Here is a 14093-nt window from a genome sequence, read left to right on the forward strand (position 1 = left end):
TAAAAATAATTGAAAATTGTTCTATGGCTTGACAAAAAAATGTATTTCCATTACAAAAACTATAAACATCCGTGTCGTTGCTATTGTCAACGGCATAGTTTTGAAATAAATAATATTCTAATACTGTCGGTATCAAATCTCACAGTCTTATTTCAGTCTTCACTTCTGCAACACTGCGATATTAAAGTATTATAAAACATACAATTATCAATAATTATTCTGTAATTCTAAAAGCTTTACAACGTATATATTTATACAAACATGTCGAACACTATATCCGAGAACGATCCTTTGTCTTCATCGTCTGCGGTCCAGATATCCGATGAACCTAATGAAATGAATCCGGAAAATGGTGGTCAGTTAGAAACAGTCTCGACTAGTCAAAATGTATCGGGTACGACTATGAAACGACTTTACGGTTCGTTGCCTGATTTAACGTTGACGGCTTTAACAACTGCATGCATTACACCAATGAATCCTCAAAATAGTCAAAAGAAAGAAGAAAGGAAGAAAAGAAGAAGAAAAGAAAGAAAAGAAAGAAAAGAAAAGAAGAAGAAAAGAAGAAAAAAAAGAAGAAGAAAAGAAGAAGACTCGGCCAGTCAAAACGTATCCGGCACCACTATAACACGACCAAACGAATCAATGCCTAATCTAACGGTAGCGGCTTTAACAACTGATGGTGACACGGCCGCGATCCTGCAGGAACCGACCGCCGTTACTGTACAGCCGGTTTCCCTTGAACCCATTGTATTTGACCCGACACCGATTAAATTGGAAAACAACGCCGGTTTACAAAATCACGAACTTTCAAATATTAATACATCCGAAAACGAGACTTCGTCTTCATCTCCTGCGGTCCCGACAACCGATGAACCAACATCAATGACACCGGAAAATGGTCAGTTAGAAACAATCTCGACTAGTCTAAATGTATCGGCTACAACTATAAAACGACTATACGGATCGTTGCCTAATTTAACATCGACGGCTTTAACAACCGCAGGTAACGAGATCGACACGGCCGCAATCCTGCAGGAACCGACCGCCGTTAATGTACAGCCGGTTTCCGTTGAACCCATTGCAATTGGCCCGACACCGATTAAATTGGAAAACAACGCCGGACTACGAAATCAAGAACTCCCGACCGCGGAAGTCTCCTCTGATCAGTCTGCAACAGTATCATACCGTGATGGATCGGGAGAACCGGACTTAAAGAGCCGAGATCTCGCCGGTCTTCAGAAAAAATTGTGGCATTCAATGCCGAATATAGCACTGCATTACACAGATAAGACGTCTTACGACACCAAAATCGAGTGTACTGCTCCGATGAAAGTTTCACACGACTCGTCAACTCGTAGCAGTATGACTGTGACAGAACCAGAGGTAACCCAGGTTAAACTTAAACGATGCTCGTTGTGGAAGCGGGCGAAGAAATTCGCCCGTCGCGTATTTTGTTGCGCTGCATGATATGGTCTGCAGTACATAGTATAGAAATTAATAAACTGTATATTTTATAGTGTTCAAACATGTAAGTTATCTTATAAAATGTTAAATACCTACTTGTACAGTTGTACTTGATTTAAATAATTTTGTGAATCAAATTCTATTATGAAACTTATTCGACTATGACAATATAGTCATATTATATTACAATGTTCAAATTTTTAATTTTATAAAATGTTATATTCTTGTACAGTTGTACTTCTTTATTCTTAAATCAATTAATTTAATTAATTTTGTGAATCAAATTCTATTATGAAACTTATTCGACTATGACAGTATAGTCATATTATATTACAATGTTCAAATTTTTAATTTTATAAAATGTTATATTCTTGTACAGTTGTACTTATTTATTCTTAAATCAATTAATTTAAATAATTTTGTGAATCAAATTTTATTATGAAACTTATTCGACTATGATAATATAGTCATATTATATTACAATGTTCAAATCTATAAATTATGTTATTAAATGTTATATACCAACTTGTACAGTTATATTTATGTATTCTTGAATCAATTAATTAAAATAATTTTGTGAATTATATTTTGCTATAAAACTTATTAGTTATTCTACTATAATAATAAAGTCAATAATTTAATATTGTACTAAATATAATTTAAAGTTAACTTATATTATGTTATTATAACTACAGTGTTAAACCATAAAACTCATGCTACCATTTATCATTTTTTTTTTTTATTTTATTGTGAAACATAATAAAAATTAATTTATTTTTTTTTGTAAAAATTTGTGTTTTAGACAGAGTAAGTATATATAGTGTAGTAAAATACGCACCAGGTTATATCATGTCATTTTCATTATATCATATTATTTAAAACCTTCAACACTTGAAAAAAATACAGGACGCTCATTGGCGGTCTATGTGGTTACACCGTAAAATAACAATGGTTTTAGATTCAATAATAATATAATATGAATAATATAGTCTTCGAAATCGACTTAAGTTAGAAAAATAAAATACAATTTTGATCAGCATACCTAACATTAAATTAAAAAAAAAAAAAAAAAAGTTTCTAATAAATTGTTTTTTAATCAATATACTTATCGGCAACTATGAGATTTACACATCAAGACTCGAGACAATAATCATCGTAGGCCTGTACAGTAAAATGATAATATGCGGTCGGGCAGTCTTGTGTGTATACGCGTTGTGCAGTCGCGGACGTAATACGAAAATACGAACGTGCGACGGCGGCGGGCGAGTAGTGACGATTACAAAACCGTTTCACGTTCGACACGTCGTCGTTTAGCCCGGAGGAGTGTCGGCGGCGACTAGAAAGGCTTGAGGCACCCGAAGGTACCCAAATCACGAACGAACGACATTCAATCAAAAAACGGATGGAAAAAATATACGAAATGAAAATCGTCGAGAAAAATAGATACCGGCGGTCCGCGTGGCATATTTTCCCGCTGAAACTTATTGTCGGCGATTCGTTTATATATACGGACAAAACGTGCATATATATGTATATCTGTGTATATGTGTGCGTGTGTGTTTGTGTACGTGTGGTGGATATCACGGGCACGTTTCGTATTATATATATATATATATATTATATAGACGAAAAAGAACTAATAATATCGGGACAAATAAAATATCACCCAGTCTTTGCGGCTGTGACGTAGGAATTTTCTACCGATTTGACTTTTTCGATTCTCTGGACCGCGTACGAAATTGTTTAGTTATTTATTATTGATATTGTTATTTTATTTTTTTTTTTTTTTGAAAATCCAATAACGTTTTTCCAGAAAAAAATACTTTGCGCTCTGGATATATTATATGAAATAATATAAATTAAATGCCTAGTAGTTATTGTCAAAATCGCTTTGGTTGTTACTTATTATCAAGCATTATTCAAGTAATTAAAATACTGTTATGTCTGAAATAAAAAAATTATTTTATGACCGAATAATAATGTATTATTGTCTGTGGACATTAAAAAGAAATGTATATCATAAAGCTAGGTGTCATTTGACATTTCTGCAAGAATGTGTTTTTATTTTTACGAACACTATATTCTATATATTATACTATAATATTTCTTGATTTTCTGAAAATATGCGTAACACGAAATTCTTGAATAATGTACCTACTACGTATACGTCAAGTATTCAATATGTTATACATACCTAATCGACTGATCCAAATAATTACTAAGTCGATCTAAATGAGAACATTACTTAGATAGGTATAATACTATTAAATTCGATTTGTAGAGTACATTATAATATTATGGTGTAGAATTGAACATTTACATAGAATTATATAATAATCAACACCGTTTGTACTATTGTCTTATTATAATTAATAGTGTACCGACTACGCCAACACATACCGAAATAACGTGTAAATTGTTGAGCAGCCAATCTTCATCTACTCATTGAAATTATGCTATTCATTATCCTTCCAATGATTGTTGTTATTATTATTCTCGTGAATACATAACATTATATTACATTTATTAGGAAGTATTGTTTGCTTTTTAATATAATTCGTAGTATAATTTTACTCTGAAATCAAACCCCGAGTTAAAATATCTTAATACAAACATCATGGCAAACTCACTGATTGATACAGTAGATAAACCTCAGGAAAATTAAAAACACAATTTATGACTAGCCAAATCCCAGTCTCAACTTAGAAAAAAAAAATATTTTAATTAATCGTATTTAGATATGTCATAGAAGGATAACATATAAGTTCCAAACGGGTTCGCCCAAGTATACAATCATAGAAATTATAGTGTTAACTTAGTAAGTTAAACATAATAACAGAATGCTACCAATATATCAACTACCTCAAAAAATATAATGTCTCAAATAACATGAACGAAGCAACGAAGCGATGTCTTAAGAGAACATCGTACCCACATGTGTTGTCTCCGTCTTACACACGTGCGACATCGCAAATTTTCGTTCATTAAATAATTTTAAAAATGGTTCTACAATTGTACATTTAAAACTATTAACCTCTGTCATTGATGTTTTTTAAATATCAATAAAAAATTAAATATATATTTAAAAAACGATCTCAATTTAAAATTCACTTGGTAAATAAAGGTAAAATACTAAATTATTTAGTAAAAAAAAACAATAGAAAAATAAGCTCTCTTTTAGGGTTGATCCTCTAAATATTTTACATTCATTTTTATTTTATTTCTTTATACATTATGTTGAACAATACATAATGTCAAGATAATAAGACAAATAATAGTACAAAACAGCGCTAGCTACGGAACTAATTTTTTATTTATGTGCCAAATGCGCTGAATATAAAATGTTAGCTTGAAGTTGAAATCCATTTACATACCTATTTAATGGTGGTAAGTTTCTAGACTCAGCGTATAACACAGACAGAATTATTGTTTCACTTAAACTCGGTAATTAATGAGCTCGACCCCACCATTAGTGCAGTATTTAGTATTTACAGTGACGAAAGCGTATCTCATATCTACCAAAGCCGTGTCTGTAGCAACTTGTGTGTATGGTGTGTCAACATGACATTTAAACGGCACACATGTGAGCTGGCGAGGACTGAATATATTAAAAACGTTTAGGTTATATGTACTCGTACTAAAACACCACCACCACCCTCCTTCGCTTCTTCTGATAACTATTTTATACGTTTGTATGTGTTCGCGGAAGTAGATTATTACACTGGAAACTTTTGAAAATCTGCGTTTTTGTTAAAATTGTTTATATATACGTTAAACATCCGTCAGCTAACTGACGCGCGTAATAATAATATGATTATTTGTTTTAATATTAAATATAATTTTTCGATTTTTTTTTTTTTTTTATTGGATTTTTATTCATTTTCGAGGAAAAATAGGCTCTACTGAACATGTTTATATAGCAACATATTACATTGTTTTTGCATTAAAAATGTATTTTTACAATAAAATTATAATCAATATCATAATAATATTATGATGGTTTAAAATCATGGTAAGTCATTTTAATAAACAGGTACATTTATATTTATAAATTCATTAGACAAATATATTGTCTACTAATAGTTTGATGTTCGACATAATACTTCATTATTTTCCTGACTGAATCTTATACTACGTGTTGACTTTTATTTTATAACCTTTAAAATCTAGACTTCACTAAGCGAATCAAATGTTTTGTTCTAAATTAAAATTATAAATGAATTATTATTTTGATTTTATATCATCGTATGTAGGTATTAAAAAATTTCATATCTTATTATTATATTGATGTTTTGTCATTCACACTTTTGTTTTCACGTTTTTATTGTTATCGATCTCACACGAATTTAATTATTTTTGAACTATATAACTTTATAGGTATTTCTAAAATATTTTAAAAGATAATATTATTATATAACCATAAAAATATATAATGTTAAATAGTAATATTAGTGTTTACATTTTTAACAATTACAATTAAATAAAACGAAAATTCAACGGTAAAGTGAGTCCCTTCGGTTATGAAACGTCTTAAGTCGTGACTTATGGTTTTAAAATTACAACGCTCTAAGGCTTTGAGGGTCGGCCAAATCAGCCTGCTTAATGCGCTGAGTGCGTATTCTCTAACACTGCGCCGGTGCCAAGTTATAAGGTTTAATAGAAGTGCATATCGTGAATCGTGGGTTTAAAACAGATTTCCCACCGCGCATAAATGTTTCAACATAACAACAATAATAATAACAATAATGTATAGTATAATGAATTATACCAACTGCAATCTTAAAGCGGTATCGGATCAGAGGTATGTGCAGTGCGAGTACATTTGTAATATAATAATTAATAAGTACATGGTTTATACTCGTTGGTCATGTAATAATAATAATATGTGTAGGAAAATCGAGGTGAGTACAAATTATTTGTGAACTAAAATCCGTTTGTATAGTAGGTTGACATAGCGCAGTGAGTCGTTAAATTAGGTACTTTAGTATACCCCCCAGTATTAAACCGTGTAAACGTTACAATATAGGTCCCAGATGGGTCACCTTCTGGGTAATTTTTTTTTCGTATCGTTGTCACTCGATTCGAACTATGCTTAGAGTAGTGTTAAAGGAAAAAACCTGTAAAAATCAAATTAAAAAAAATATATATATATATTTCTTAGTAAATCTAAAATACGAATATTATGCACATAGAGTTTTTGCAGGATTGTCACTTAAGCGCGATATTATACGTATATAGCAATAATTATAAATCAAATCGTTTGAAGATTAATGCAATATGACTGGAAACATTGTTATTAACTTTTAATATTTTAAAGGTATTTACTGAATACGACTGGATAGTTTATTTAAACCTATATTGAAAATAATGTACGATCATAACGTTTTATCTTCTATACTAAAACATTTTTAGTTGATAAATGCTATTATTAACGTTTATGCAAATTTGTGATAGTAAAATATATTATTATGCAATATTAATTTGTTTAAAAAATTATATTAGGGATTTAGTAAAACAGCAAGAATAATAATTATACACTATTATAGAGTCTACGATAGTGGCTCAAGCACCATCTATGGTTATTCGAAAAATTAAAATATAATATACATTTAATCTTTAGTTATGTTCTTATTAATATTTTTCAGAGTTTAGATATAAATTATAAAATGCATTTTAAAATTAATATTAAGTATAGTATTGAATAAATAGGAAAAACACAACTTTGTTAATGATACGTTGAAAACCAATTACTTATTATAGTAGTATTATAATTTAGTAAAATTAAAATGTTTGTTTTGATTTACAAAATTAAAAATTAAAATACCAATATATATATATATATATCATTCGGTATCAAAAAATTACTTCATTATTATTACACATAATAAGAAATCAATTCAATTCCTATAGAAAAATTTATTTTAATTGTATTTTCAATGATTTTAAAATAATAAAATAAAATTTTCTTCTTATTATTTATAATAATAATACATTATTTTTACATTCAATTAATTCAAAATATTATTCCCGCAGTGCTCCTAATTTCCTATATTAATTTTTAACTATCATGAATTTTGTGCATGTATGTTGTAGCATTATATACGAGACACAATAGGTAGACAAATATTGAGAAACCAAACCGTTTCGTGGTATATAACTTTAATATAATAGCAGTGCACGGTACAGTTAGGTTTCAGTTCAGTTTGGATGGTTCAAATGCATAATAATACCACTGATTGCAAAAAAACATTGAAAAATGTGAGTACAACCTAAACAATTATATTTTTGATATGCTTGGCTTGGAATAAAAAAGATTAACCATGTTGTTGATATAATGGTATAATCACTTCAGTATTGTAAAAAAAAATTAATTAAATTACACGATGAACGATTATTGACAGCTAAAAAATACATGTACATAAACCTAAAGAGAGTGTTGCGTGACCAGCTTGGTTTCGAACAAAAACCAGAGAGTCGGTAAAAGGGTAAAAAAATAATCTAAATTAAAATGTAAAAATATTATCATGATCAAGTATTTCTATTTTAAAAATTATTTAGAATTTAGACCGATATTATTGCACAGAAATTATGTATAATGCATCAAATAATTTTTGGAGTCAAATTACACAGTTGGACAATTTTTAACCCATTTTCAAAACTTACAGTAAGTTGTTCTATAAGTATGTTCTATTTAAAAAAAAAAACAGAAAATAGATGTGGTCCATAAATTATCAACTCAATTAAAAAACTTAACCATTTAATTACGGTAAAATAATACAAAATATATACTTATTTTTGTTTTTATAACTTTCTCTTTGTTTATAAATATATGATCAAAAATTACACTCAACTTAATCAACCCTTCTTTAACATAATATACATTAATAGCATCTATTTATTAAGACTTTGAAGTATTTTTAGATACAATATCTATGTGTACACAAAAAATTGTTACTAAAAGTATAGTACAATATAGTTGACATACTTGCAGAGATGTTTATGGTAGTGTGGTAGTATATTAAACTAGTGACTAGTTTAACTATAATTTTTAATTTTATACAAAAAGTAATACCTTCTTTTAAAAATATACTTTATAAAACTATGTGCATTGTATTAGCTTTCATCAAAAAAATGTAATTCTATTTATTTCGATTCTTGAGAAATGATAATTTTTATTATGGTTCATATTTTCAATTTGAAAATATAAAACCTTGTCTGTTTTTATAATTTGATAATTTGTTGTGTTTCGTATTTTTTTCTATTTAAATATTTTGTTGTAGACCTATCATTAGTTTTTATAATTGTATAACCTTTATAATATATTATAATAATATAGGGAGGGAAAATGTATTTGTATTATCATAATTTATGTATTTTTTTTTTATTTAGGCTACCTCTGAATATTATAAAAAAATTGATTTAATCTGTTTTTCGTTTCTTTTAATTTCAGAAATAGTATTTGCAAGTACTAAGAAGTATTTATTATATTAACTTTTTTTAACTTAATTTAAAAATTGTATTGTTATATTATAAAAGTATTATAATTTTTAGTGAACGTCAATTTTCGTTTTAATTATCATAAACACTACACATTTGTTGATATTAATCGTATGTTTTAATAGATCTCAGCCAACTTATTTAAGCCACTAGGTATAATCACTGCATAATCAAATACACAACAAACACATTTTTATAAATATTACTGGAAAATAATATTTCAGTACTTATTATTTGTAAAAATGTAGTTATACCTACTCTATCCCAAAAAGCATAAAACTAGTTCTGGTATTAACATTTTTGAAAATATTATGAAACCTAAATTTATACATACAAATTACAATAATCGAATGAATAATGCCATATATTATTCTATTAATAAATTTTAATGTTTTATTATAATTTACATACTAGAAAAACGATTTGTAATCATTTTGATTAATCCAACTCAAAACTGACACACAGTTATGTCTATCAAAGTCTCAAGTACACAGGTCTTGTACAGATTTGCACATCTGAACAAATAGGTATCTCAAGGCGACTACATCATTGCAGACGATGTATATTTCGACATTAATATACTAATCGATTATTCTCGAACCGTAATGTGATAGTAGCCGATGATTGAAGATCTGATGAATGGTGTTGGTCAGTATAATATCGATGTGACCAATGTGACATGATATTATATTATAACTCTGGGTTTATTATGTCCTGACAACATTAAGAATAAGAATTTGACGACTAGGCAAACGATCTGATGGTATTTTTACTATATATCTAAACGTATTAGTTTATTGTTTAACTTGTTTATTTTTGTATTTTAATTTTTCATTACAAAAATATTGTACTAGACAACGTTTATGAAAATTATATAAAACATTCTAAGAATATTATAATTTTAAATTTTACGTTAAATACTGTGTCTATAGCGTATAGACCGTAGAGCTTATATACATTACTATAATATGAATATTAGTTAAATAACAATATATTGCTTCGTGTTCATTTATGAAAACATTAAAATAGAAAAAAAAAATGTATTGTATTCATCATTATTAATTTTTTTATAATTATTGACTTAATTAAATATTTCCACTGGCAATCACAAAATTATATATTATTTATTTATTTGTGATCCGAAAACTTTAAAATATATTTGTTTAACTAAAATATTAAATAAAATATTTATTTGTTTGTTTATTGTTTTTGAGAATTTTTAGAATTTTCTCTTTTTAAATAATTTTCTAAATAATAATAATAATACATTTTATATTTTATCTTTCAAACTGAATATAAGTTTGATAAATAGTTTCTAATTAAGATAACTACAAATGTATGCAAGTTATTTATAAATCAACAAATTAATACGTAAAAGTCTTGCTATAATATTTTTGTAAGTATGATTTTGCAGTTAAATTTTATTAAATGTTAAGAACTAAATTAATGTTGATTAACACTTCAAATAAAAATACCATGATATCGTTATATTTTTGTAATTAAATTTAGAATATTTAGAATTTATATTTTATTCAAACAGCATACTTAATATTTTAATAAATAAAACATAATAGGTATTTACTATATATTTTAAGTATGTTATAGTTTCTTTTAACAAATTATTTATGTTAAAGTTTAATTATACATGTAAAAAATAAGTACATCATAATATTTAACCAATCGATATATAGTTCAATTCATCCATAAAAATCATAATTATATTTTTATATAAAATTAGCTTGTACTTTTTTTTAATCACAAAATCACTGGTTGGTAGTGTTTAATGAACGATCTTAGAGGATTAATATTAAACAATTTTTTTCCATGACACCCGTTTTTTTTTTTTTTATCGTTAGCACTCAGCTCTTAGTGGCATGGGCACTTTTTAACGGCCCCGTTTGTGTGTAAATTACAGGCTGCTAGCAAAAGAAAAGGGTTTTTCAACAATCTGTTAAGCCATTTGATGGTCGAGTAATGTGCGCAGGTAATGAGAAAAATGCGTGCCACCTACAGTCGCTGTAATGCACACGCACACCATCTTTTTACGTTATTATTATTTTATAAAAAAAAAAAAAAAAACAAAATGAAGCGAAAAGAAAAAGAAATTGCTACGTTCTAACAATAATTGTAATAATAATAATAAAAACAATGCTTTTCATTTATTTCATATTATCAGACCTTGGATTCGCAGTTATTTTAATAATGTGTTTAATATTCGTACAAATTATTTAAATCCATTTGATCTTGATGTATTGTATTAACACTGTCGGGAGTATCCAAGAATTCTACCGTGTCACTTATCATCACGCAAGATGACGCGACTCTCTGCATTCCTTTCGGGCACTTAATAATGCTAGGAACACCTATAGAAAAAAAAACCATTACAAATTATCAGTCTAAATGGAAAATAAATATATACGTGAAAATGAGTTTAATTGTATTAAGTCCATGTCGTCTGCACCATAATATCACACCCAAAATCACAATCATTAGTAGTCGTTAGTGCAAAAAAATTTAATTTTAGCTCAATTCAAAAAAAGTTATTTCTTCAACATACAATATAGCTAGAGAATTGATTCTAGATCTACAAATACCTTCTCCTCCCCAATTGCCCTTTCAACTTCGGTACCAAACCAAAGCCAATCATTAGTGTGACTCGTTAGAAAAAATTAAAACCATTTATTATGTAATATAATATATGCGTAACAATTAATATCTACATAAACATAATATAAAAATAAGTTTGAGAATAAAGTACGTATACGTTTTTATAATAATTTCAATTAATACTTTTATTTTATAGGTACTTATCAAAACTGCATGCGATTTGTGTTAAATTTGTTTTCCTTTTGTGAAGAAATGTAGACTATAATATCTAAATATCCTTTTGCATATAAAATACTTGATTAACCCAAGCTCGTTTAAATCGTGAATATTTCACGGATAGAATTGTTTTGAATAAAAATATACCAAAACCTAAATCAGATGCCTTTTGTTCATTAACAACCTTATCGAAATGCAAATTTCTTTGAAATAAATAAACAACTTAATTCTTATTGTTTTATATCTATTTTTAGAAACATTACATAGGTTAGCATAATAATATTATGTAATGAATCCAATTAGATTAAATATCTTCTAAGTTTACAATTACGAGTACAATACAAAACAATATATAATTTTTGATACTTATTTAAATAAATAATACAATTCAGTATTTTTTTATTTGATAAATAATCATATAATATTTAGGTCTAATACTGGACATATTATTTTATCATTTATCTAAATATTGCATTAAATGTAAGATATTTAAATTGTATAGGTATATCTAATTATAATAGTTCTAATAATAAATTGTACTGCAATATAATACAATAACTCATAAGATATGCAGTACTGTTAAAATAATGATAAATATAAACATTTTTTTTTTAAATTCAAACTAAAATAATTTTATAGTTTTTACTTTTCTAAAATAATATAATATATAAATAATAATTACTACATTTTGAAAATATAATTCGACATACGAATATTTTCAAAACATAAAATTATATTATTGTCTATGATTGGTATATATATTTTATATAATATAATCATATTTTTACTTACTAATTATAGAGCCATAAACGATGGTAAACATAATGAGTAGGAGGAAAATATTGTACTTTAATGCACGTTTGACGCGCACAAAAAAAAATATTACATCGCACATTTGTGCATTTTCATAACTGTATCGAATTGTGGCAAAAATATTATATTGGCGACATTATTTGTGTTAAAAAAAGGTGACATATTTGTCTAAACAGTACTGAGTGGTAGATGATAAATACAATTGTTCATACTTGAAAATAAATATTTACCAAAATAAATATAATATAATATGCGCGTATTTGCATTTACTCGTTTACTGTTTAATGTATATGATTTGTTGTCAATGAAATTATACTTTGAGTTAGTTATTCGTAGTTATTAGAATAAGAATCTGTATGAATTTATTACATAGACAAACGATAATGTTTAGTAAATTTATCATTGATTAATAAAATACAATTATTATTATTATTATATGTTTTCAATATAATAGTATTTTTAAACATCAAAGTTAAAACATATTTAGGTACAATTTAAAACTAAATATCCAGGTCTATATACCTAAGTGTAGCTTATTTATTTATCAGTTAAGACCAATGTATTTAAAATATAATCATGCCAACAACCAATCCATTATTATGACAGGATATTTAATATTTTAGTATATATTAATTTTACCATTCAAATTACGATGTTTGGCGTTTGAAGAATATAATATTGGTGATCCGTTGATTTTGTTTAACGTAAATTGATTCCACAGTGAAAATTCCTTATGGTTATTATTTTAAGAAAAACTGTGTCATAGGTTTCAAGTGTACCCCGTTAGTGGGTCACTGTAATATATGTGTAAAGCCCTAAGGACGTTTATACAAATTAAATAAAGTTAATATAATATACAGCTACCTATAAATTGTTCACATATATATAAAATATGACATGTGAGAAAGATAAATATATTATTATGATGTTGTCTGAAAGAAAAGTTGTTTATAACGAAACAAATTATTGACAGAGGTTTTTAAAATAGAAACACTCAAAATGAAGTTAAATTGTTTTAAAAAATGTTAGTGAGTAAACAAAATGTAAATTGCTATTCATTTAACTGGATTGAAAAAAAAATGTTCAAAGAAATTGCATTTCAAATATTGACGTTTTCTTCATTGCTCAGTAATATAAAAACCCAAAAGACTGTAAAAATGTATTATTATTAAATATTAAAGTTAAATTATATATTTTGGAATTTTGGCTTATTATATTTCACAATATTTTATGATAATTGTAATTCGTCTACGAAACATTATTCATTTTACATTTAGTAGAATTTATGTCATGAGCTTCTACAATACACATACATTAACGTTTTAAAATGTAATAGTGCCAAAATTAATTAATCAAAGGAATCGGTTTGAATGCTGTATTAATCACGCTGAATTTAAATAATTTATTTCGCAATTTTTAATAACATTTTCTATACATAAAAGAAAATTCCTTATACTCTTTTTTTATGTGAAAAATATAATATTATATTTATTAAA

At 26.7% G+C, this 14093-nt stretch overlaps 1 protein-coding gene and 1 long non-coding RNA gene across 2 annotated transcripts; one reads left to right on the forward strand and one right to left on the reverse strand.

Annotated features, from left to right (window-relative positions):
* The first annotated feature begins 570 nt into the window (after positions 1-570).
* On the forward strand, positions 571-1772 carry LOC126555012 (uncharacterized). The gene is made up of 2 exons (XM_050209987.1): positions 571-898; positions 1004-1772. Exons 1-2 carry the CDS (start codon positions 643-645, stop codon positions 1465-1467), a joined length of 720 nt encoding a protein of 239 aa, XP_050065944.1. The 5' UTR covers positions 571-642; the 3' UTR covers positions 1468-1772.
* Positions 1773-11024: 9252 nt separating this feature from the next.
* Positions 11025-12954, reverse strand: LOC114131376 (uncharacterized). The gene is made up of 2 exons (XR_003592992.2): positions 12577-12954; positions 11025-11324 (listed from the first exon to the last, which is right to left on the reverse strand). It is a non-coding gene; the product is annotated as an uncharacterized LOC114131376 (long non-coding RNA).
* Positions 12955-14093: the final 1139 nt, after the last annotated feature.

Source organism: Aphis gossypii, chromosome 1 (genome assembly GCF_020184175.1).
Source record: "Aphis gossypii isolate Hap1 chromosome 1, ASM2018417v2, whole genome shotgun sequence".
NCBI classification, from domain to species: Eukaryota; Metazoa; Arthropoda; class Insecta; order Hemiptera; family Aphididae; genus Aphis; species Aphis gossypii.

Coding starts and splice junctions, on each gene's coding strand:
- LOC126555012 (XM_050209987.1), top strand. CDS start 643: ATGCCTAATCTAACGGTAGCGGCTTTAACAACTGATGGTGACACGGCC. Junction 899..1,003: donor ATCAATGACACCGGAAAATG/GTCAGTTAGAAA, acceptor TAACAACCGCAG/GTAACGAGATCGACACGGCC.